This window comes from Manduca sexta, chromosome 24, assembly GCF_014839805.1.
Source record: "Manduca sexta isolate Smith_Timp_Sample1 chromosome 24, JHU_Msex_v1.0, whole genome shotgun sequence".
NCBI lineage: Eukaryota > Metazoa > Arthropoda > Insecta > Lepidoptera > Sphingidae > Manduca > Manduca sexta.
Genome location: NC_051138.1, coordinates 15,769,502 through 15,796,418, shown reverse-complemented (window position 1 = coordinate 15,796,418; position 26,917 = coordinate 15,769,502). Strand labels below are relative to the sequence as shown.

Genomic DNA, 26,917 nt, shown 5'->3' with positions numbered 1-26,917 from the left:
AAATAATAATCTCCGAATTTTGCAAACCGATTTCAATATTGTTTAGTTCGATTTTTCTATTTTCGCTAATATTATGATCGTTTTATTAAGAAACTTCAAAAATCAATGTCAATGCTGATAGGCCTATATGTTGGCCACTTGGCCAGATTTTGTCAATAGTAGCAACTAACGAACCAAGTTCAAAAGCGGGCTAAAGGACGAACAAACAACAATACACTTTTTATTCACGTATAGATCATAAATATTATCGTTACTACAAAGATCTAAATCAATTTGCACGTACATTGTTTACGAGCTTACTAACAATAAAATTGTTGAGTGTCATTCATTGTCTCTTAATAACACCTATGAGTGAATACGGGAATTTCAATTATACGGTATGAGTACTAAGCTCAAATTGTCCTGTAGATTTTATCTAAATGCCGGTTATATAATATTATTTATGTTTCTTTATTGGTTAAGTTCCTTGTTAAGTTCACTGTTTTGCCAGAGATCGTTGACGAATAGCAGGGAAATAATAAATATCGAAAATGGTACCTTTAATTGTGTGGGACAAATGTTAATATTTAAATGTTTTGTTGCAGATGAACAGGAACGAGTACAAAAGAAGACTTTCGTCAATTGGATCAATTCACATCTGTCAAAGGTAAGTGTACATACTTACAATTAATTTGTTATAGACTTCTAATGCCAAATATTGGATTAAATGTTGCGTAAACCTAGTCTTCAATCTATAAACTAAATTCTTATTATTGTCGACTTTTGTTAATTGGTACCTTGTATCCCACCCACTCCATGCACTGACAACAATTTACTGTGCTCGTAAAAAAATAATTATAAAATTTCTGTTTCTTACCTTATCTATGAAAGTTTCCTCTCAAGAAGCTTTACCCTATTTATCTAACAAATTGTCTTTTTCCAGCGCATACCGCCAATGCGCATAGACGACCTGATTTACGACCTGCGCGACGGGACCAAGCTGCTGGCGCTGCTCGAGGTCTTGTCCGGGGAGAAGCTGGTCAGTATATATCTTTGATTGTGTAAATATAAAGAGATGACTATAATAGGTTTTGTCTGGACTTGTCTGAGCCACCTTAATTACATCCGAAAGCTTTTCTATTAGGTACATAGAGGTCTTTGAACTATTTGATTCTGATTTGATGATTCATTGTTGGACTTCTCGTTGTTGCATATTAAAATATTGACTGTTTGTCAGTATTCATATCTATGATTAAACGTCTTACAAAAGCCGTCTTTCCGTCTGCCACAACCTTGGGGAAATCACGGCATAAAGGCCGGTCCTTTTGGAAGGATTGCGTGGGGACATGGATCCAACACGTAGAGGCCCCTTTAAGATACATTACTCTAGTTGAGATTTATACACCTTGCAAGTCCACCCTCTGTCTGTACTTATGGAGGAAATACAGCCAAAGACAGCGCTTGCAAGTTACAGTGACTATTGCAGAAAAGATGGGAATTATACCGGGTCTATGGATGGGATCTAGCTGGACTGGTCCAATCATAACCTTAATTATCTCATGTCAAAATCCTCTTTTAATTACCATGTCTTTCACAGCCGATGGAGCGCGGGCGAGTGCTGCGCCGTCCTCATTTCCTATCGAACGCGAACACCGCGCTTCGATTCCTGGCCGGCAAGCGCATCAAGCTAGTGAACATCAATGCCGCCGACCTGGTGGACGGACGGCCCGCGGTCGTGCTCGGCCTCATATGGACCATCATCCTTTACTTCCAGGTAGGTTGGGAAGGCCTAGGTATAGGGGAGTTTCGAAAAAAATGTTTAATGTGTTGTATGGAGAAAGGTTTTTTATGTTTATAACTAGCGACCCGCCCGGCTTCGCACGGGTGCAATGCTGATACTAAATACACTACAGAAAAACTGTGAACGTTGTATATAAAAACATAGCGGCCCGCTCTGGCTTCGCACGGGTATAACATAACAAAATAATAGTATTTCTCCACTATTTAATGTATGTTATTATTATACATATAAACCTTCCTCTTGAATCACTCTATCTATTAAAAAAAACCGCATCAAAATCCGTTGCGTAGTTTTAAAGATTTAAGCATACAAAAGGACATAGGGATAGAGAAAGCGACTTTGTTTTATACTATGTAGTGATTTATTTCATTGCTGATATAATTTTTACAAAAAAACTCATCATTCACCTCAAAAAAATATGGTAAGATCATTTCATCATCGCAATGTATACGAATTTTATATGCCATGTTTTTGGGCTTTTTTGCATTTTTATTTATTCAATTTTCGTTATATTTTTATTTCTATTTTCTTCAGTTCTAAAGTATCAGCCAACAGCAGATAGCTATAGATATTTTTAAAATGGATACAATTTTTCCCACGATTATTAACGACTAATATATCGCTCACACCAACACAAATTAAACGTTATAATGTATGTGTTAGGCATTATTTCGTTTTCAAGTATGACCTCTAAAATACATATATATTATAAGATTAATAATTTATATATTCATGTAAAATAGTCATAATCACTTCTAATTTTCGTAATTAATTTATATCATTTGTTTCTTTTTACCTTGCACTAGTTTCAGTGTGGTATGTGTTAAAAATGTAGATCCCAAACTAGTAATACTCTTTAAGTAGACCGTGTTGCAATATTATCCTCTGTTATATAATGTATGTAGGAAATATGTAAAAAAATATAAGTATCAATTTTTTATTTGCATATTTTGCTTCCTCTTATGAATCTTCATACATTTTCTATGCCATTTCTGAACAGTATAGTACCCTAATCATATAAATGTGCATCGGTATACCTAAAACGGCTACATCTAACAATTTCCAGTATGAGTAACTAGACTATGTAAACAAACATTTGACCCAATTCTGTCATAGATACGTCAATAATATTGTTCAAATGTGGTTAGTCGTGTTCAATTGGAATTGAACTGACACCTGGCTAGTGCCTAACCTATAATGTATTCTCCAGCCTTGTGCCAAAAATGTAAACAAATACTTAATATAAAATATGGTATACTTATTTATAGCATACTATACTACTATACTATACTATATTTTATATAAATATCTTTAGTTGAATAGCACAATCAACCCGTCTTAAGGTTTAATTTAAAAGTGAAGTGTTTGCCTACATTTCTGGTACAACACAGGAGAGTGCATTAAGAATGTATTATTAAAAATGCACATTTGTTTACATAGTGTAGAAAGTAGCGTAGATTGTAAAAGGTGCTGTATCCTCATTTTAATCGGCTTGAACATATTTCGTTTGCGCATGCTTCGCTCATTTATTGGACCCACAGGATAGAGGAGCAAAGGTAGGTATGCGCTGCTTTTAGTTACTGTAGTTAATCCTTTTAAAATTAATTGTAGATTGTTTGTTATGCATAAATAATGGGTTCATTATTGGACTGGCACACAACAGTGTTAGCTTTGCCGACAGAAATAAAAAAAATTGACGATCGTGAAGAAGTCCTTCCAGTGGCGATTGGTCCATATAACACGATTCCCGCCGGTTTCCCTTTCGTAGCTAATGTGAAATATAATTGTCATTGAACGATTCGCAGACCATATTTATGCAAATTATTAGTGCTTATATATTATGGCGGGTTCTCATTTGGAAAATTTCACCCTTCGCCACTGAGACTTATCTAGTTTAAAACCTACAAATGCTGCTGGTCACTCTACCTTCTCACCTTACTTCCCTCATATAGCTAAAAGTACACTGTCCTTACTAAAACATAATTCTCAATATTTGTTTCCTCAATAGATTTCATTCAACTGTTTTTATAACTTATCACCTTATTTTATTAACCTATGCATGTTAGTTTTTGGAATAGATTATTTAATCGCAAACACAAATCATACTTTTTAGCATATTTTATACTCGACTTCTGCTATTGGTTGATGTAATATAATCTCTTAACATTTATAACACCCTGTTGACCATTTACAATTATTTTGGCGTAAACTCGTTAAACAATAATCTTGCCTATCAAATCTCTTGAGCAAACTAACTTATAATATATCATAATGGATCAATAATTATTAATTTAGGCCATCATTCACTACGAGATTAGTCGGCAAAGTCCATGCTTAATTGTAACAGACATAACTGCACGTCTGATCAAGTATGATTGTGATATGTGAAGTTGAATTTATAAATTTTATGGAGTAATGAGTCCTAAAGAATCAGTTTTCGCTCTCAGCACGGCAGTGTTTGGGGTGTTGTGAGTTGAAGTTAAACGAATTGTTGAACTACCGTGTAGAAATGAGCGGGGTCATTTTTCAGTAGTTCATCGGAACTGCTTTGGCTATGTAAAAAAAATTCAATAATTTATTCCTTAATCGAATTTCGGCCACAGCGGACAATGTTAACAGAGATCAGCCGAGTACGCAAGAGTTATAGTGCACAAGTGTGTGCGCAATACACAGGTACACTCTCTGTTCCTCCACTCACGTAATCCGGTGAGACGGCAGTCCCATTTGATCGGAAAGAGATCAGGCGTAAGTCCAACGCCTTCACGTGCTTTTTTTTTAATTCCAGTAATGTAAATATAATTGCGAAGTTATTGATGTCGACTCTATCCAATTGTCCATACAATCAGTTTGCTGCAGTAATTCTGTCAATTATGATCACGTGTAGGCGCACGCTTTATAGAGACAACTGACTGCAATAGTCTAACGAATATTACCGACGTAATGCGTTCTAATAAAACAATTATTACAATCATTTGTCAAGTGACTTCGTAGCGTAGTACTGAGTGCGCAATACTACCACTGTTCTGAAGTCATTGGATCGAATTCCTGCTTGAGAGGTGATATTTGAGTTTTCCTTCTCGCTATAAGCCTAGATTTGCAATTTGTGCCCGATATGGCGAAAATTGGATAGCCTAGATACACCTCTGCCACCACTGCACCCTTCACGGTTAATGGCGTGTTGTGTGTTTGTTTGTTTTATTTGTCAAGCGATATTGATATCCTTATTTTGGGATTAAAATGGGTTATAAAGCCAATATTTCACTACAACACTATTAGTCACATAATTATAGGCTGTATGTTAGATGTGACCTTTGCCTTTCGCTTATAGGAAAATGGCGCCAAGAGTAATTAATTTACGTACATATATTATGGTTCGATTAATTTTCGTGATTTCTATGTCAATAGAAATACAAATGGAACTGATTATGCGAGCTTCGTTGAAAATCGAGGTATAAGAAATCAAAAGCGATATTAATATGCTAGTGGAAAGGTACCTATCCAAAATATTTTACATTCAAAATATGGGAAAAGCAAATCAAGTTATGTAAGTCTTACCTTAATAATCTCAGCATCAGGGAAGAAAATGTCAACGCGGAGTTGGAGTCCTCACTAAAATTCGTATTTAAACAGGCCTGATTCATGAAATCACATCACTAGCACAAATTTTAAGACTGCGGGCTTAATTGCACGAAGTACATAATAAAAACGACCATGTAATGGCACAGATGTACGGGATTTAGACATTGGTGAACAATTTAATTTGTAACTACAAAGGCGACCGCGACGTATCGAGTAATGGGCAATGTCGACTCGCAAACTACCCGCGAATATATTAAAAAGTTATTATTTTAATTTGATTTACATTTTTCAATAATATAATGAACATTTATTTTTATTACTATAAACTACTGCATAATTTAATATAAATTATTTAATACTAAGCATTTGACGTTCGAATTTCCAAACGAAAAGTTATTAGCCCCCTTGGAAATGATTAAAACGCGACTCGTCCGTCGTTTAATTTTATGTTTGTGATTTAAGCGACAGGCTAATTAGTCAATCACGTTTTAGTTTCTCAAGCAATCATAAATAAAACAACGGAGTCGTGTTGTATTTTTTTGCCATATTTTAAACTTACTGAATTTAATTGGATGTTTGTCAATAGATCGAGGAGAACAGCCGAGCACTAGAGTACCTGGGCGGGTCGAGATGCGCGTCGGCCATGTCGTACGAGTCCGGTGCGGCGACGCCCACGCAGCGCGCCGAGGACAAGTGGAAGCAGGGCGCCAAAAAGACCCTGCTGCAGTGGGTCGCCAATGCGCTGCCTAAGTGAGTATTTATAACTAAATGACGGATATATAAAACCCGCTTAGGGTCATAGTAAGCGCCACGCCTATTCTGTCCACAAACAACAAGAAAAGACCTCCTAAAGAAGGGCTATTATTGAAGGAGACACCAAGGGGTTGGGAACTCGATGCTATCAGAGAGGCCTTTGAAACTAAAAAGTATGTACTGTAACAGAAGGTGACGTTCCATGTGCTTCATGGTTAGGCAGGCTCAAATGTAGATCCGGTCTTAAGACCATTTTGGCTACGCAGGCTATTTCACATAATAAAGATTGCTTACTGTGGTGCAACACAGTCATTATTCCGGCTTCACTGCTCCTGAGTGACGTGAAAATATCTCGCGCATTGTATTTTTTGTATAGTTTTCTAATATAAATAAATTGTGGATGCAAGGGCGGTGGACTAAGGGGGAGGGTAGGTCAGCTGCACCCCAGATTATCAAGCAAGATTAACACAAGTACATACTTTTGTAAGTACTTGTTTAATATGTTCAATTATTGGGACTACCTATATGGAATTTCCACTTTGGCATCAAAAGCTAATCACGTTATTATAACAGTGGGACTATATGGGACTATAGAAATTTGGCACTTTCCACGCCTTCTCGAAGATAAATGTTGTTCCTCCCTCTGAGTTAAAAGCTGGGTAACCCTCTATGTAGGTGATATTATTAATTAATTTCCGAAAGAAGACTTAAAACATAAATAAATAGCATATACGCCTATCTATATGCCCAAAACGGTAATCAAAGGTTCAAGAATACTTAAATTTACCCTACATTTTTTTTTATCAGGGACTCAAACATCCTAGTAACAGACTTCGGCCCGTCCTGGCGCGATGGTATCGCGTTCTTGGCGATTATCGACGCGATCAAAGCGAACCTGATCAACCTGGCGGAGATGAAGCGCAAGACGAACCGGCAACGGCTGGAGCACGCGTTCGACGTTGCCGAGACCGAGTTGGGCATCGCGCGGCTGCTGGACGCCGAAGATGTTGATGTCGACAAGCCAGACGAACGGTCCATCATGACTTATGTAGCCCAGTTCCTGCACAAATACCCTGAACCTAAGGTAAGTCAAGTTGTAGCTTGTTAGAGAATGTTTACACTTTAAAGGAGCAGAGCGGTGCAAGGACAATCTTTAACAGCCCAATAAAGTAAATCGAAACAGCGCCACTCAACATCATATTTTAACTTTTCTCATACATGTACTCTCTGAGTGTATAAATTAAATATCTATAATAATCATTATGCTCATTGTTAACAGACGACTGGACCGGATGCTGTAGCGGCAGTACAAGAGGAGTACGAATCTCTGCGAATGTGGCTGACGGAGCGCGTCACCACAATTCAAAGGCAATACGAATCGCGCACCCTGTCGCGGAACTACGAAGACTACGTGCGCGCCGAAAACGAAAGACTCGCACGCGAGCCCATCTACCTTAAACTAGAGAAACTCATGTACACGCAGAGCCTTGTGGCCATCGCGCCCAAGTCCTGGCGTGAGCTCGTCGCCTTGTGGGTCGAACTTGAACGGCTCCACAGGAAATGGCTCTGGCTTCTGGACTCGGAACTGCCGGGAGACTTTAGAGTCGTAGGCGAATGGTTAGCAAAAGCAGAATATCTTTTATACTTCGACGAAATACCGACCAGTTTGGACGAGAGGACAGCGGCAATTATCAGCGAGAAACTAGAGGAACATAGCGCGTTCTTTGCTGGACTTCCAGATATAGTAGACAGATTCGAGGCAGCCCTGCGTTCACCCGACGCCGCGAGAATACCTGGCGAAAGGCTGCAGCACATGAGAGACAGGCTTGAGGAAGTCAGTCGTAGGGCGCCACAGAGGAAAGCCAGGTTAAAGTACATGGAGCACAAGTGCTGCATCGTAGCGTTCACAGAACTGACTAAAGCTAAGCTTGCCGCGTGGACCGGCAAGTACGGTCGCATTGACCATGTTCGTGCCTTATTAGATGATTATGATAATTTTGTCACTAAGAATAAGATTTTCCAAGAATTTGATAGAGCGTACGTTGATATTAAACAAGTAGCTGAGGAATATAAGAGAGTTTGTGAAGTAGACAGGACTGAATCAAGAGAAATCGATGCCTTTTTGAAAGACGTTTCTGAGACTTGGAGAAGAGTTGCTTCCGACGTGAGATGTGCTAGGAGTGTTTTAGAAGAAGTGATTGCTCACTGGGAGAGATGGAGTACTTTGGTAGAAGAATTCACGATTTGGCTAGACAGAGCTCAACACATGCTGAGAGTGTCAGAAGACGACAGATTAGAGTTCTTCCATGATTTAACTGTGTGGAAAGAGAAGCACCAGAGATTAGGCGACGCGGCTGGTTTCTTAGCAGCAACATGCTCTGAAGAAATCAGTTCAGAAATCAAGAAGAAATACGTTGAGATTACGGAGCGTTGGGAGCGCATATGGGAAGAAGCTGAACGGTGAGTTGTTGACAATTATAATTTTTCCAGTATTGTTAGTATTCTAATAATAAATAGATAGATAGGCTAGTCTACCGCAGTAACGAGCACAAATGCCTACACCCTGCAATTCAAGCGTGTTATTTTGAAAACGGAAAATTTGTTTTTTTATGACTCACCATGGGAACAAATACAGGATTTTACAGTTTAAACTGGCGCTTTAACTGGACCAAAATATAGGCGATAGATATTATAAACGTAATCTATATTCAAGATGTAAATATATGAAGTAATTTAAAGAATTTATTGTACTGCTTACACTAAGTGCATTGAGTGATAAGATTGTAGTTGGTGTAATCGTTCGGCATTGTTTTCCAATGAGGGGTCAAACAACGGTGCGATAATGTTCGTCACGCATTCCAAACAGTCGTTTGTCGAATGGTTGCTAACTGACAGGATAAGCAAATTGGTTTAGTAATAGACTTGGCTGTTGCAGAGAAAACTTGATTAATTCACGTAGTATTAAAAGTTCAATGTAATAATTGTTTTCTATGTGGTCACGACAAAGTGCCCCCACCTGATGGTAATTGGAGTGGGGACCTATAGAATGTCGACTGACGAGATATGATTACCCCTCGACAGTCGATACAATTATGCCGGCCTGTTGGAACCGGATATACACAGGCTGATTCTGGAACGCAACACTTTTATGTGGGCAACTGTAGCGGGTTTTGACATCTTGCGTACGGTGGTTGCTATTCGGGTATAAAATATATCCTACCACCAGCTAGTAGGAGTATTAGCAGTTACTATTGAATTCGTTTCTTTTATAATTAAGGAAAATAAAGATCTTTAGCTGTTGCTGCGCCACCTAATGTATCGATGTCATTTATTTCAATTGTCCTTTAATAGCAGCTTCGTTACAGGGATAATAGTAAGTTAGAGTAGCATCGGGAAAAGCCTTGTAAAAATCGATTCGGCTGTTTCTTCGACTGTGATGTTAGCCAGGACAAACAAAAAAGCATACAGACAAATTTTAACTCGATAAAATGTTAGTTTTAACAAATTTTAAAAATTCTCTACTTCGAAATCACAGACAATGATTTCAGTTTTGTTCATTCAAGTACTGATTATAAATTTACAACCGCATAGGTATTATAAAAGTATTACATTCTATTATAGATATCGGGTGTGATTGATTTCTAAGAATGTATGGAATTAAACATAAAATATATTTCTGAGAAGACGTGTTATTGCAATATAACTAAATAAAAAAAATGTCAAACGATTACTTACTAAGTATTGTATTTACAACTAGCTTTTACTCGTGGCTTTGCCCACGTGAAGGAGTTTTCCGGGATAAAAGTCTCGCTCTATAGTTTCCCGGGATAGAAAGTATTGCATATAACTTTGCCAGGGTCTTAAACTTAAACTATCTCTATACCAAATTACATAAAAATCCGTTCAGTAGATTTTAAGAAAATCGATAACAAACAGACAGGAAAGGGGACTTTGTTTTATAATGTCTATCGATTATACAAGTTGCTGAGACGAAATTTCGGTAGCCTGATGGTAAGAATAGCTATTGTACTCCTAGCAGGAATTTACGCGATATAATATTATTCGTATGGAGTAAGTTAACTTTCGTATTTCTCGATAATTGTTTGACAATAATATAGCCAAAAAAACAAATTCGAGCTGCCGATTTCCATAAATTTTAACTTAACCGTTACCATGGTTACATAATTTACCATTCGAAGTTTACACGCGCGCAATGGTAACACTGCCGTTTTTAGTTCCATATATTGTTCTATACTGTTCAAATTTCCAAATAAAAACTTACTTCGACAAAACCATAACGTTAATGTTGCGATAACGCTTAAATTCCTGCCAGACGTACTGATCGAAGACAGTAAAAATAACTTTGAATAGTAAAGCACTGTGTATTGCAATTGCACTAAGCATGGACAGAAAGCAAACATTATTATTTTAAGTTGACCCATGGTTTTTCCAAGTCATTCAAAATCCAAATCAGTTTATCGGTTTAATCACTCGATAAATATACAAACGTCTGCACGAAATTTCTCGATATTAGACGAAGTATTAGATAAATAATAGCGGCATTATATTAAAGTGTAAAAAAAATGATCCTTTGTAGATATGTCCGCGGTGGCGATGCGTTGCGTCACCGTCGCGAGTTGGCGAACGGTATCCGCGAGCTGGACTCCTGGCTGACGGCAGCGGACAACCTGCTCGGCCGGCAGCCGCGCGCCAACACCACCGACATACAGGCCTACATCGACCAGCTCTTGCAGCTCAACTCGCAGATAGAACACCATGAGGAGCTGTTCAAGAGCATCAGCAGGTGAGGAACTGGCTAATATTTAATTAGATGTACATTATCAAGTGGGTTACTTCATTACCTAATGCCGAATTGCTTGTAAAGCATATTGATTTGAAAGAAATAAATCCAATTACAAATATAGGAATATGGAGACACATTATAAATTTTGGGACTATCCTTAGTGTAAGAGCTAGCAATAATTGATATGACAACAGGATTTTCGGCGAATAAATTCAAAAGATGACACAGATACTTGACGAATTGTTGAATACAGGCTTAAACATATAAGATATGGGTAATTGTCGCGTAGGTCTAAAATACTTTCTCACTTTGTTCTTGTGTTATACACACACATAGAAATCGATGGAAAAGGCATTATCATTAAAATAATTCTAACTCTATTTCCTTCTAGAACGTTCCAAAGTGCAATAGCAGAGATGCCTCGCGACGAGGTAGAATCAAACATGTCCAAGCTGAAGCAGCAGAAGGAGTCTCTGGTCCGAGTGAGAGCCACAGTCCCCGTGAAGCTGCATCAATACAGACAACTACTTGTGCAGCATGAGTCGCTCGAGAGCGGACAGAAGGAGATCGGCTCCTGGCTCGACAGGGCTGAGGAAACGTTGAGGACCACGGGAGAGACTCGACGGTGAGCTATTATATATATTGTGCTTTCATTCATGATCACAGATTTTTACTGAGTAAATTTTAATTTCGGGCGGAAATTAATGCTTATGTAGAGTACTCAGATTTGATATACTATTTATGGAGAAATCTACCCAATTGAATAGGAAAAAGATTCACGAAACGTGACTAATGTTACCTATGTGCCTATTTTCTCGACTACTGCTAAGCGGATTTTTGAAGAAGGCTGTAAGCCAAGTTATGTTATATATTATTTTCATAGGGAAATAATCGAGGAACGGTACGAGGTGCATCGCTCGTTCTTCTCGCGGACCACCTACTACCGGTCGATGTTGGAGAGCAAAAACAAGGTGTTCCAGAACATCGTGCAGGCCGCTGATACAGACAAGAGCGCTGACGTCACCGACCAGCTGCGGCTCATGAGGGACCTCAACGAGAGGTAGAGTGCTTTTTAAAATAACTAGGATCTGATCACGGCTATACTATTTATCGGAATAAAGGTAAAAAGTAGATCTAATCTAGATTTAATCTGTGTGCCATATTTCACGTGAATGTGTTCAGCGATTTCTGCCTAAGTTAGCCCTAAAACACCCAATCACACTAACTTGTGCACTCGTATTTTATTCAACACAATACTGTTAGTAGTGACACGATTTGGTAGAAAGGCGCGAGGCCGCGGGCTCGTTTCTCATGACTGGAAAATAAATCTAATTGAGATGTTCTGCTATATGTGTTTATTTTATGAATTAATTTCTCTCATTTTTATTTGTTAGGTTTGCCCACGTGTCCTCCGAGGCGACACGTCGCGAGGCCGACCTGCAGCGGCTGGTCCGTGCGTGGGATGACTTTGACAGCAAACGCCGCGCCGTGGAGGAGTGGGCCTCGCGCGCCGAGTCCCTGCTCACGGACCCCAGGGTCGACACCAAGCAGGCCGTCGACTACCACAAACGGTTTTTCCAGGGCGCTGACGAGAGAGCCGTGTCCGAGCTCGTGCGGTCTGGACGGGAGCTTATTGAGGTGAGGAAATTTAGGCGTCGAACTCCTGACTCTTGCACAACTCATATGTCCTAAATTCTTGTTTTGGGATTATTAGAACCATTTTGCCCATCGGCAGCCCCATCGGGCTGGATGGTTATTTTGGGATCCCCAGTGACACAAACTAACTTTAAAGTCTCAGGGAAAGATATTATGTAAATTTAAGCGACTTAGGTTAGTGTCTTGAATGTTTGTTGGTGATTACTCATTCTTATTTTAATATTCAGCTGGTGAACGAAGAAGACCGTCCGCGGATAGTGCAGATGGTGGAAGACCTGCAGCGCAGGTGGCGCGAGCTGCTGGACCGCGCGCCGCCGCACCTCATGCGCCTGGAGTTCAGGCTCGACGAGACCGTCTTCCATCACTGCATCAAGGATATCGAGACCGAGATCGTTTATGAGGAGCAGGTGGGTGGTAAACCTTCGTCCAAATATGAGGCCACTCTTCACACTCTCCTAAGGCTATAAGGTCGCCGTTAAACTCATATTTTATTTACAAGTAATAATACTTTCTAAAGTTCATGATGGTTGCTGGATATGAAAGCATTTGAAAACTCTTGTTCACCATCTTTTTGTTCTATATTCCCTACATCACACAGGAAGCTAATAATTACTACAACATATAATGGAGTAATCTTCAAACAAAACTTTACTTTCTGTGCAGGCCTATAACCAAAGCGATGACGCTGACGGCATCCTGATAAGAAACGAGGAATACTTCCGCAATCAGGGCAAGGTGATGCAGGTGGAACACTGCCTGCAGAACCTCAAGAAGATTGCCACCAGTTACACGCAACAAACCGGAGACACCGTCTTGGAGGAATCAGTCAAGAAGTGCGAGCAAGAGTGGGAGAGCACGGTAAGTTTATAATATGACTTGCCTTGTGAATATGGATGGTATTGATCCTAATATTTCATTCTTGAAAATACTTAAATATACAAAAGATCATTCTTTGATCGCGAACAGTTAAACGGAGGTGCCAAATGTCCACGCTTAGTCGACCTCACCTCCTCCCTACAAGGTGATAGAGGGCCACCGTACAGAACCATAGATACTCGCTCCCTTAGTTTATCAGTTTGTAGGTGGTTTAAGAGTTGTATTGCCATATCAGAATATCTTGCTTACTGCTTTAGTAAAAAAAAACTTTAGTAAAAAAAAAAACATGAATTGTTCAATATTAATCAATTTACATTAGTCAATTGTCATCTAATTACCTCAGGCCAACCAATACGAAGCCAATTTCGTGGATCCGAAATGACATTATAAATTTTTTGACTGTAGGTTCAAAGAGTGGAGCACTTCAGGCAGCAGCTGCAACGCATTTCGGCCAAATGGGACGCGTACCGCGACAAGTTCCGCGAGATGGAGCGCTGGATGGACCACGTCGACAAGACCATGGACAGCATCGTGCGCGAGGTCGACTCCGCCGAGGCCTTCGAGCGGGAGAAGACTATCTTCCAGGTATGGAAAAGCATAGTCGAACTGAAGAAAAAGATTGAATTAGTATTTATGTAGCTTAAATAGCAGATTTTCGAGCTATGGTTAAATTGATGCATTAGAATTTTTGTTAGTGTGTTTTGTTTTTTGGTATAAAAAATTTGTCGTCTAGAAGTCATTGAAGGACGTTTAAATATACATTGTATTTATAGGTTCAAAATTAAAATAAATAATTATTCTTCTATTTATTTGCTTGCTTGGATGCAGCTGCGGGAATTGATGGTAATAGGCCAATATATTTTTTGTCTTTATTATTTACAAATGCCTTGTCTTTCATTAATTAATTTATGTAGGTCAGTGAGTACAATAATATTGATTCCATTCACAGAACATCTGTCGCGAGGCAGACAAAAAGCGCGAGGACATGAAATGGCTCGTGCAAACCCTGGATATGCTCACTAACCACTGCTCAGAGTCGGAGGCTCAAGAGGAACAAATCAAACTTGAGAACCTTATTGCGAGGTACAAGAATCTCATACCGACCATCGAGATTACTATGATTAAGACTGAGACGTACACGCGCTGCTACACTTACCGCAGAGAGGTGCACGAAGTTATCTGTGTACTTGAGAGCGCTAAGGAGCAAGCCATGGTCGTGCCGGAACCGCAGTCGCTACAACACGTCGAGCAACTCGTATTGGAGCAACAGGCTGCCGTACAAAAATTGGATCGCCACAGGCCTTCAGTCATGTCCATGCTCCAAAGAGGCAAAGAGCTCATCAAGGATGCCAATGCTCCAGCCTTTGTTAGGGAGGATGTAAAGACCCTTGAAACTGGATGGAACACAGCCTATGAAACCTCCACCGATCGCCTCCACAAACTCCGTGACACGCAAAAGGTTTGGTCCAATTATGAGTACCAGAAGGAGGAGTTGCTGTCAGATATAGACAAAATCGAAAGCTACGTTACACATCCAGGCCTGGAGCTTGGTGTTACAAATATCGGTCGTGAATTACAAGAAACAAAAACACTTAGTGTTGATATAGAAAAGGCTAAGACAGAGAAGCTGCCACAGCTTCAAAAGGCTTACACTGACCTACGCTCACTTACAGCCAACAAACCTAAGCCCGTTATTGAAAAAGATCTAGAGATTATTGAACGTAAATTAGGTAAAGTTGAAGAAGAAGTTCAGACTAAAGTGGTACAATTGCAGAAAGTCAATGAAGAGTGGGTCAAAATTGAACACAAACTAGAACACGTTCGAGAATGGATCAAAAAGGAAAGTCCAGCTCTCGTATCCGAAATCCGTTCCGAAAATATTACACCCGAAGCAAGAGTTGAAAAGTCTCAAGCGCTACAAAAGGTCATTAGCGAAAAATTGGAAATTATCAGAAACGTTGCTGATCAAGGGAATAAATTGGCGATGGAACATCGTGTCCAGGACGCCACGAGACTTAAGGGAGACGTTGCCTTATTAGAGAAAATGATGGCAGACTTACAACGATCCACTGAACATCAAACTAAAGTAGTTGAACACGATTTAGCCAGCTGGCAGAAGTATCAAAAAGGCGTCGCAGAGATTAAGCCATGGATTGAGGAAGCTGAAATTAAATTGGGTAATGTTCCTAAACCCACAACATTGCCTGAAGCACAGCAAATGCAGCAGCAATCAAGAGCGTTGATCACGGATTGTGATAAACAATTAACCAACTTGCAAATACTGTCCAGCGTCAGCCACCAGTTGTCAGGTAAGACTAGTGCTCCTGATGAAGTAGACGCTATCCATTCTCGTTGGGCAATAGTTCACGATCTCGCCGATCAATGGAACAGCAAATTGGATAAACTCGTCACGAACTGGGAAAACTTTGAACGTGAAGCTGAGAAATTGGAATCATGGATAGAAAATGGAGAGAAATTGATTAGTAGTCGTAGCGTACAAATGGAGACTCCGCAAGTTGAGAAACTAGACAGAGAATTAAACAGACTTAAATCATTCGGCAATGAAATATCACAGCAACAAGCTAAAATAATTAGTTTATCGCAAATATGTGACAACATTTGCCATAACATACAACCGGAAGGAGCAACGTTGTTGAAGAACAAGGTGTCTGATATTAAACAACGTACAAATGATCTTGCCGAAACTGTTCGAACCAGAGTCAACGAACTTTCTGATAAGATTATTGTAAGACAAGAATTCATGACGAAACTACACAATTTCGACAACTGGATCACAGATTTCAGAAGAAAAACTGAGAGTTACGATCAAATAGGCGCTGACAAAGTGGAGCCTACGCTGCAATCTATGCATGTGCTTTTGCAAGAACATGCAGCTAAGGCTCCAGAGTTCGCAGACATTTACAACGAAATCAAGAATATGACATTGGCTTCACACCCGGACGAATCGCGATCATTGAGCGAAACATACTCAAATATCGCGCAACACTACCAAATTATTGAGACTAACATACAACAAAACAAGGGTGTACTACAAAAGTGGTCCGATTTATTGAACTGGTATGATGATACTAAACAGCAACTTGGTCATATCCAGTACCAGATTGAAGGACCAAAACTAACTCCAGAGAGGTACGAAGTTCTTAGGCAAGAACTTGTGAATGTGATTACTAAGATTCCAGAATGGAAAAGCAATGTAGCTTTATTGGACGGTCCTTCAAGAATAAAGGTGACGGATCAGAATACTGGCAGAATAATGTCACCGGTCAGTCTGGTAAGAGAAATTGAAATGAAAGCCGATGCTTTACTAAATCAAGTCACGTCGAAAAAGAATTTAGTACAGAAGGTTGGCGCGCGATGGGATAAATTTAATCAGCAACATAATGCGCTGAATGAAGTGTTACACAACATCCAGAGTGTACTCAATGAGATGGCACAAAAACCACTACCATTAACAGAAGCTACCATCCAAGACATGACCGAACAACTAGACAAACTTGACGCAGAGCTTAGGGACAAGCAGTCCATCAGAAAGGAACTTAGAGAGGAAGGTCTTCACTTAATGAGGGAAGACCAGCCTAACATGGGAACAATACAGAATACTATGTCTGCTGCTGACAACAGCTGGGACCAAGTTGTTAACTCTATGAGAGACACGAAGAATAAATACATTTTCTTGTCGTCGACACTACAGGAATTGAAAAATTTCACAGTAGCATTTGATAGAGAAATGAGCAGAGCCGAACAGTTGCACAATGAATGCAAACAATCACCCAACGATTACGTTCAAACTGCACAAGCTTTAGACAAAGCAAAGAAATCGTATGAACTGTTGAAGCGGTCTAAAGGTTTGCTCGATCAAATGGAAGTCATTAAGCAATCTGTACTCAAGCAAGCATCTACTTTGGGAGGATTTGACACGAGTCCACTAGAAGAAGCATTCTTGAATTCACAAACACAATGGGAAAAGATGAATGATGCTGTCATAAAAAGAATACAAGATTTAGAATCCCAATTATTGGTATGGAGACAAATTGATGATACGAAAGATCAGGTGGTCGCTTGGTTGAGTGAAACTGGCCAAAACTTGTCAAACGCCTGTGAAAACTTAGAGATCAGATTCGCTCATAGTCACCTAACTAAATACAAGGAAGAGTTACCAATATACCAAGGCTTAAAGAACAGTATCAAGAGCAAGTATGAACAAATTAGCAATTTGAATAAGAGTATTCCAAGTGGTCAAGTTTCTTCGATCATTGATTACTTGGATAATGAGTTCCAGGCTTTGCAATCCCTTGCAGATAACTTAGAGGGTGCAGTTTCTTCTTTGGAATCTAAGGAAAATAAACTAAAGGACAACATTAAACGTCTATCGGATAATGTAAGCAAAATCCGTGAAGACATTATTAAATGTGATGACATGACGGGAGACAATGCAAAGATTTTAGATCGTCTTAAGAAATGCCAGGCGTGCAAAGCCGAACTGCAAAATCTTAATGATGAAATTGACAATCTTACACAGAATGTGTCTGAAATGAATGACAATTATCCAGGCTTCTATGAATCTTTAGTTCCTAAAGAATTGAGTACTTTACAGAAACGATTTGAGAGCGTACTGGTCCACGCAAATAAGACGGAAATAACACTCTTAACATTCTTACAAAAACTGTTTACTGACAAACTTGCTATGTTTAATAGAAATTTGAAGATCTTAGATGACAAAACAAGATGGTGTATGCCTGATGTAAACAGCGATAAATATAACTTAGAAGTTAAAACTGCCGCGTTGCATGATGTAGAAAGTGGTATTGCTGATTGTGTCGCCAAAGTGAAAGAACTTCAAGAAGCTTGTGACATATTAAAACTTGTCGCTGAACCTGCTTGTGCACAAGAAGCTGCGCAACAGACCGAGAAGGCTAAGAAAAATCTAGATGTGTTGATGGCTAACTGCGATGAAATCAAAAACCGACTTAAAGACAATATTGATGCTTGGCAGGAATATGAAAGTTTAATGGAAAATGTATCTGAATGGTTGAAAGATAAGGAAAATAAAGTTAGGCTTGAAGCTACGAATTTACTTGATGTCAAGGAAATTGACGGTAAAATAAGTGAAATTGATAAATTAAATGAAGAGGTAAAGAATTACGGAGCAGAGATCACAAAACTAACTGAAACTGGCGAGAAAATCTTGGCTCGCAATCCTGACTCTCGCGTTCTACAATACATCAACCATTTAGTGGCCAGATATCAGGCAGTCAGCAAGTTCACAGAAGCACATCTAGCAAGGCTTAAGGATTTGAAGGATAACAAAGCCACATACAATAAATCTATTGCAGAGTTCAAAATTGGCTTCAAAATACTAACGCTAAAATCAAGGACTTAGCTGTAATGAGCAAGCATGCTAAACCATCAGCTGCTGATCTAGAACAAATCAAAAAACTAAATGAAAACAAAGAGATTGGACAGCGATTGCTTAATAGCGCCATTGAGTCTGGGGAAGCATTGTTTAGTGGCATCACTCCTGAAGGCCGCGAGGAGATTAGGAATGAACTAAGAGCTCTTCGTGATTACTTTGAGGAATCTGTAGATTCATTAAACAATGTTGTTAAGGACATTGAAACAACAATAAATAAGAGATCGTCATTCGATGATACGTTCAATCAAGTTCAAAAATGGATCAGTGATAAGGAAAAGGAGTTGGGAGAATTCAAACTCTGCCCTACTTTGCCTGAAAAGAAAGCTCAGCTACATGCAAATAAAATCGCACACCAAGAAGTTGAGATACATCAGTCGATGCTGACACAGTTGACTGAGAAGATCAAGCTTATGCCTGACGAAGAAGCAGAGAAAAGTCTATCAAAAACTATCGAGAGGTATTCAGACATGGCCAAAGAGCTAGAAAAAAGAACTGCAATCTGCGAATCTCATGTTATTGAACATGAAAAATACGCGCAAATGTTTGAAGATGGTCGCGATCGTCTTAACCACATTGTAGCTGAAAATAGTATGCTGAACTATGGCGTTGTTACTCAAAAAGACGATGTTGATTCCAAGATAGCAGCTATTGAAAAAGTAACATCAAAAGATAAAGATATCGACAAACTGCTAAAGGGATTAAAGTCGCAACTGGACACAGTTTTAGAAACTACAAGTGTTAACGGACACCCAGTTCTTATTAACGAATACGAACAACTCAAATCAACATGGACTCAGTTTGCTACACAGTGCAAAGAGCAAGAAAAGAAATTAAAAGAAACATTAAAACAATGGACCGAAAGTCAGAAGACTCTGGACGAGCTGGAAGAATGGCTCAAGGTTAAAGAAAACCAAGTCAGAGACCAAAGCCTTAAAAATAATCTAGAAGCTAAAATTGCTCATTTGCATAAGGTGAAAGAAATCCAATACGAACTTACATCGAGGAGCGCTGATTTTGCCGCTTTGACTGACACTAAACAAACTGTAGCAAGTGAATCAGAACTTACGAATAAAACATCTAAACTTGCCACAAGATACCACACGTTAAACAATGTCGTTAATGAGATCATCTCTAAATATGAAGTATTTGTATCCGAACACCAAACGTTCGAGAATGAATACAATAATATGGAGACTTGGCTCAACGGTATGCTTGGTGAACTCCAAGACTTAAATGAAATTGTTGGCGATTACGCAGTCCTTCAAGAAAAACAGAATAAGGCTAAGGAACTTTATGAAACTAGAAACAAAAAGACTCCCGCGTTTGAAGAATTCTTAAGCCTAGGTGAAAAACTGTATACTCACACGAGTCCTGATGGCAGAGAGATTATCCGTCAGAAAATCCGCAAAATAAGAACTCTGTGGGATAGTTTCGGTGACAGCTTCCAGGAAACTGTAAACAAGCTAGACCAGTGCCTACTTCAGTTCTCAGATTTCTCCCTTGCCCAAGAACAGCTCACAAAATGGTTGAAGGATGTAGAGAGAGCAATGCAAAGACATACAGAACTCAAGGCCTCTTTAGAAGAAAAGAAGGCACAGCTGCAGAATCACAAGATAATGCATCAAGAAATTATGACACATCAACAGCTTGTCGAGTCAGTTTGCGACAAAGCGCAGCAGCTGGTTGATCAAACGCACGATGCTTCTTTGAATGTCTACTTACAATCTATCAAGCAATTGTTCCAAAACATCGTGACAAAATCTCAAAACCTACAAGACAACTTGGAAGATTGTGTAAAGAGGCATGAAGACTTAGTACGACTCATTCAACAGTACAAAGAATGGCTTGGATCGCAATCTGAAAAGCTTCTCGACATTGAGAATGCTACGGGTGAAAAGCCTGAAATTAATAGAAAATTGCAATCTGCTATGGCCCTGAAGGATATTGAAAAGATAGGTTCAAGCAAATTAGATGAGATCAGATCCGTATTCGTAGCGGTCAGTAAAAGCACCTCAGAGCCGGGAAATGCAGCTATTAGAGCAGAAATCGAGAACTTGCATGATCAATTACGCAGTGCCGTGGAAGGCATTGGAACGTCAGAACAAAAACTTAAGCACACTTTGGAAATTTGGAATAAATTTGACGCATCCATTGAATCGATAACAGAATGGCTGAAAGACATGGAATCTAAATGTCGTGACCAGAGCCTCTGTTCCACATTACAAGAGAAAGAGGCGCAGTTGAAGAGGTACGTTGATCTTCGTAACGGAATCAACGCCAAAGAGAAGGAAATCGATGCATTCGTTGATGAATCCCATAGCCTGATTCAACTCAGTGGAGTAGAGCGTCTTAAGCCTCTCGTGACTCAAGTAAGCAGCCGCTACCAACAATTGCACTTGATTTCTAAAGAAATTGTCAACCACTGGTCTGAATTAGTAGCGGACCACAAAAAATATGTCCAGTTACGTAATGAGTTCGACGCTTGGCTCAAACCCTTGGAGGAGCAATTATCTCAAATGGTTTCTAAAGAAGATAAACTTAGCATAGAAAGCAAGGGCAATAAGTTACAAGTTTTCTTACTTGAGAGAGATAATGGTGAACATAAGATCGGCATACTGTCCACATCGGGTGATAAAGTATTGCCTGAAACAGCAGCAAATGGCAGGGAAAATATTCGCGCTGAAATCAGAGCACTCAGGGAAAGATGGGACAAATTCAACGATGCCATTCTCCAACAACAAAAGGAGTACGAATCCCAGGCTTTACAATGGTCCAGTTACCAGGATGTGCTCCAACAGACTCTGTCTTGGCTGGATGAGAAAGAAAAGATAGTAGACACCGAAGAAAAGGCTGTTCTTAACTCAGCACAAGAAATTAAATCCAAATTACTGAAGAATAAAACATTACTTCAAGAAATCTACTCCCATAAGAGAGTAATTGAAACCGTCACTGAAAAAGCTAAGAGTGTTGCTGCGTCATTGCATTCGGGTAAGGGTGGAAGTGATGAAATGACAGCCATTATTCAGTCAGTTTGGGATAGGTACAATGCTCTCACGGCACGATTGTCAGCGATTATCGACAAGCATGAAAGCACATTCGAAATATACCAACAATTTGTGGATCAACAGAAGTCACTGCAAGACTACCAGAAGCATTTGTGGGATCGTTTGCATCTTCTGTCAGATTTCACCGGTAATAAGGCGGCTTTACAAAGCAAGTTGGCGAAAATCCAGGAACTACTGGACGCCATACCTACTGGCAATAACAAGCTTAAAATATTGTCAGATCTGATCGAACAGAATGGTGCTAAATTATCTCCTAGAGGTAAAGAGGGCATGTCCAGAGAACTTGGACTTCTTAGAGCTGACCTTGAAAAGTTCACGGCCACAGTGCATGACGTGAAGCGCGGAATCGAGGACAAGATTCAGCAATGGATAGAATTCGACAGCGCTAACGATCGTTTGCAGCACTGGCTAAGCGACACAGAGATGAGTCTCAAGACTTACACACCTAAAGCCACTCTGGATGAGAAGGTGGATCAGCTTAATAAATACCAGGTACGTTCACATAAGCTTTATAATAGTTGTCAGTATATTACTTGGATATATTATAAATTAAATTAATTTTAAACAGGATTTATGTAAAGCAATTGATAATCACGAAAATGAATTGAGCGCTGTCATTTCTTTGGGCGAAGCGTTGGATCAAGTAAGATTTAAAAAAAAAATGTCGTTAATCAGCATTAAGCACTGTAGGAATAGTCTAATTTTCAGTAGATATTCTAATTCACAAAAAAAAAGAATTTCTAACAAAAACGTGATGGTTGTTTATTATAAAGTATTGTATTATGACAAAATTTATTTATTATATATACTAATTTGAGGCGTCGGTGATTGGTACTTCTAATTTTGTCGCGCCTGGTATTAAATATTATATTTCTAACTACCTAAATATTTTTATACTAATTGTAGTTGTCGTAGATCAGTTTAAACGTAATAATTTTTTCTAAATCTAAGTCGATTTAATTGGTTGCTAAATTTCTTCATGCGAGTGAACAAAACCTCTTGAATCTTAATTTGAATATAGGTTTCACACTTTTTGTATTTCTTATTATTAATAAATAATTATTTACAGGCTATTTTGGCTAATTTGAAGAAGACAGAAAATGACGTAGATAAATTGACAGATGAATTTAGCGACCTTATTGAAAATTGCAACGACACAAGAATCACAATGAACTTGCAGCAAATGACGTCACGATTCCAATCTGTCCAATCGACGGCCAAAGAGTTGGTCAAGAAGTGCGAGCAAGCCGTCAACGACCACAGATCCTACCAGGACAAATATAATCAATGTACAGACTGGCTTAAGGCAGCTCAGCATAAGTTTGAAGAATGCAAAGAAAATCTGTCCAACACACCGGAAGGTATCAGCGCTAAAAGAGAAAGCCTTAACGACCTACTGAGTCAGAGACGTAATGCCACTCTTCTAGTTAACAATACCTTTGAGTTAGGAGAGAAACTTTACCCATCTACTTCACCTGAAGGCAAAGAAATTATTGAACAGCAACTGCACGAAATTCAACAAGCTATAGAAAATCTGTACGATAACATTACAAAGGCCGAGAGAGACTTGGACTCTGAACTGAATAAGTGGTCTTCATTCGAAGATAATCTGAAGAGCGTCCAACAATGGCTCACAACTGCTGAAAAGACGCTTCCTAAAGAGATCGAACTCAAGGCTACTCTGGACGAGAAACGTAACCAATTAAACGTATACAGAACATTCTTGCAAGATGCCATCGCGCATCAACAAGATATTTCTGACTTGGAGTCTCGATCCCAAAGTCTTCCTGATGTTACCAAGGATATTACCAAGGAAATAAATCAGCTTAAGCAACGACACGAGACTATACTTAACAGAGCCAAGTCCTTCGTTGAACAATACGAAGCCATTGTTAACAACCACCAACAGTATACTAAAGCTGTGAAGGATCTTGAGGAATGGGTAGAAGCGACACACAACACTGCCCAACTCTGGGGTGATGTTAATTTGGAGCGTGTAGCTCTCAGCAGCAACTGTGAGAAGCTGAAGTCACTTCAAGTCAATTTGCCCGAGGAGAAGAATCGTATCGACAAGATTCGTACTCTTGGAGAGAAAGTATTACCAGGCACAGTGAGCAGCGGACAAGCGAACATCAGAAACCAAATTGACGCTTCACACCAAGAATGGGAAGGTCTTGTTTCGTTCATTAACAAGACCATAGAATCACTTGAAACGAAGATTCAACAATGGAACGAATACGAGAACATGAAGGATCAGTGCCTTAGTTGGATAAGAAATACGGACAATCAAATCCATGCTGTTGACTTAAAAGCTACTTTGCCTGAAAAGCAAGAACAATTCAATAAATTCCAAAATCTGCAAGGTGAAGTTAGAGCTAAAGAACTTGAAATTGACAACATTACCGAAAAAGCACAGAATCTGTATACTGGTGTGTTGGGACCCCGAGGCTCACAGATATCAGATTTGTCCATAAAATACCAGACTCTGTCCCAAAAAGTTAAAGATTTAACCAACAGATGGCAACAGTATGTAAAGACACATCAAGAATTTGCTAGTAACGTCACTGAATGCTCGCAATGGATTGAAGAGTTGAGAGACAAACTAGATTTCTGCGCAGATTTAAGTGCCTGTTCACAAGATGACTTGGAAACTAAGTTAGTTCTCATTCAAAATCTTCTTTTGACTAAGGATGAAGGTTTTACCAAAGTCCAATCATTGGTGGAATTAGCGCAAAATGTATTGGCTAACACTGCTCCAGCTGGTCACGAGGCCATCAACAACTCTTTAGTGGCATTACAAGAACAATGGTCTGCGCTTTTATCACGTATGATTGAAACCAAGAATATGCTTGATGACTCTGTAACTAAATGGGCTGGTTTCCTTGAACAGATACAGTTAATTGAAAAGAGCAACACTTGGATGGAAAATATGCTTGCCGAGCTAACACCATTCGAAGGTTCCATGACCGATAAGAGGGCACAGCTTGAAAAGCTAAAAGAGGTTGAAGAAAAGACTCGTTGTGATCGTTTGGATGTCGATACTTTAAAAGCTAAGGCAGCAGAAATGATTGCAAGCGGTCAGCAAAACCAAGCCGCTTCTAAAGCTCAAGAGACATTGAACAAATTCGACAGTCTTTATGATAAGATCAAAAAATTGCTCACAGATCGTGAAGAGCAATACAAAGACCACAGACTATATAAAGAAGCTCACGATGAACTTATTCAGTGGCTAAGCAGGGCTAGAGAAAAGGTCCCCTCTTTAAAATCAAAGCCGCTTAGCGATAAACTGGCAATCGAAAACTCTGTGGCACCCCTTGAAGCTCTTATAAACAAGCAAGCCCAAGGAGAATTATTGCTTGAACACTTACAACATACTGGAGAAGTTGTGCTAGCTAGTACATCGCCTGAAGGTCAGACTATCATTAAGAACGAAATGAAGGCTTTGAAAGAGAGCTTTAATGATCTGTTCAATGAAATCAAGCAACAAAAGAGTCAACTCGAAGATACAGTCAACCAATGGCGCGAGTACAAGGATGAGTATGAACGTCTTTCTGATTGGCTAGCCCAGAAAGAGATTCTTATCAAAAACCACAAGTTAGCATTGCTTGGAACAGCCAAAGAAAAGGGTGCTCAAGTCAACGAAGTCAAGGAAATAGTTGATCAGTTGAACAAAGGGAAAGATGATATTGACAACTTCAATGCTTCTGCTGCCGGTCTTCTGTCCTCACACCTAGATACATACGTCAACAACCAACTTAGACATTTGAACTCCAGGTACCAAGTACTTGTTAACATGGCAAATGATGTCCTTAAAAAGGTGGAAACCAATTACGAACAACACCAAACCTATGATGACAACTATGCCAAGACTAAGAAATGGATAGATGATGCGTGGGACATCACGAGAAGTGGCAGTGACACTGGTAGTAATAGTAGTAAGGAAGCTTTGCAGAAGCGTCTAGAACAAATCGAGGACTTGCTGAAGCGTAGGGAAGAAGGTCAAAACCTTGTCCACGCTACTGTGAACAGTGGAGAGAAAGTTCTCAGAAATACGAGGTCAGACGGTAAGGACAGAATCAACACAGAACTCAAAGAACTTCAAAACGAATGGGATCGTCTGGTCAAGAAGATGACAACCGCTAAAGTGCACTTGGAGACATCTTTGCTCCAATGGGCCGACTACAGTTCCAGTTATTCTCAACTCCAACAATGGATCTCTGACAGAGAAGCAAAACTGCAAGAAGTATGTGAACAAAAAGTCGCCAAATCTAAGAAGGGGCAGGACCGCCTCGCTGGTCTCACAACAGGCCTCAGCTTAGGAGAGAGGAAGGCGACCCTCCGTCAAACAAACAATATTGTACAAGATATCGTTTCGTTTGAGCCCATGATTCAGTCTGTAACTTCTAAGGCTTCGGAACTTATGCAACAAGCTCCCGCATCTGAGATAACCAGCAAATACGAGACACTATCAAAACAAGCTAAAGATTTGTACGAGAAACAGAAAGAAACTGTTGAGCAACACCAAGTGTTTATTGATGCTGGTTCAGACTTCGTCCAATGGATCAGAGCTGCTAAAGAGAGACTAGGCAAGTGCTCCGACGCTACCGGAGACAAGGAATCATTGAGCAGTAAGATTTCGCAGCTCAAAGTACTGGAGAGCGAACTGCCCGAGGGTCAAGCGAAACTGCAGAAGGCCCTAGAACAGGGCGAGATATCTTGCGGCTTAGCTGATGACGACGACAGAGAGGAAATCGAAGAGGAAGTGGCTCTTATGCAGGAGGAGTACGATACTTACGTGTAAGTAATTTTTTTACATTTTCTTTATGTTATAGGCTATGCAAATGAAATAGTTTTTAATTAGTTATTTATCTGATTGAAGATTTTTTATATTTACGCGATTAAGAAAGTGAGAAATCAACAACACCCACTGGTTTGTAGCTTTATTAAAGCAACAATATTTTTTCTAATAG

At 39.5% G+C, this 26,917-nt stretch overlaps 1 protein-coding gene across 1 annotated transcript in view; it reads left to right on the top strand.

Moving 5' to 3' along the window:
- The first annotated feature begins 541 nt into the window (after positions 1 to 541).
- The window catches only part of LOC115444704, a 123,986-nt gene continuing 97,610 nt past the window's right edge, over positions 542 to 26,917 (top strand). Inside the window, 17 exon segments of the mRNA XM_037442437.1 lie at positions 542 to 646; positions 923 to 1,018; positions 1,577 to 1,753; positions 5,946 to 6,109; positions 6,920 to 7,196; positions 7,392 to 8,572; positions 10,710 to 10,916; positions 11,308 to 11,541; positions 11,800 to 11,976; positions 12,311 to 12,554; positions 12,800 to 12,979; positions 13,236 to 13,430; positions 13,854 to 14,033; positions 14,398 to 18,805; positions 18,808 to 22,439; positions 22,516 to 22,590; positions 23,017 to 26,744. Of these exon segments, the coding sequence (XP_037298334.1) occupies positions 557 to 646; positions 923 to 1,018; positions 1,577 to 1,753; positions 5,946 to 6,109; positions 6,920 to 7,196; positions 7,392 to 8,572; positions 10,710 to 10,916; positions 11,308 to 11,541; positions 11,800 to 11,976; positions 12,311 to 12,554; positions 12,800 to 12,979; positions 13,236 to 13,430; positions 13,854 to 14,033; positions 14,398 to 18,805; positions 18,808 to 22,439; positions 22,516 to 22,590; positions 23,017 to 26,744 (15,245 nt within the window). The 5' untranslated portion in view covers positions 542 to 556.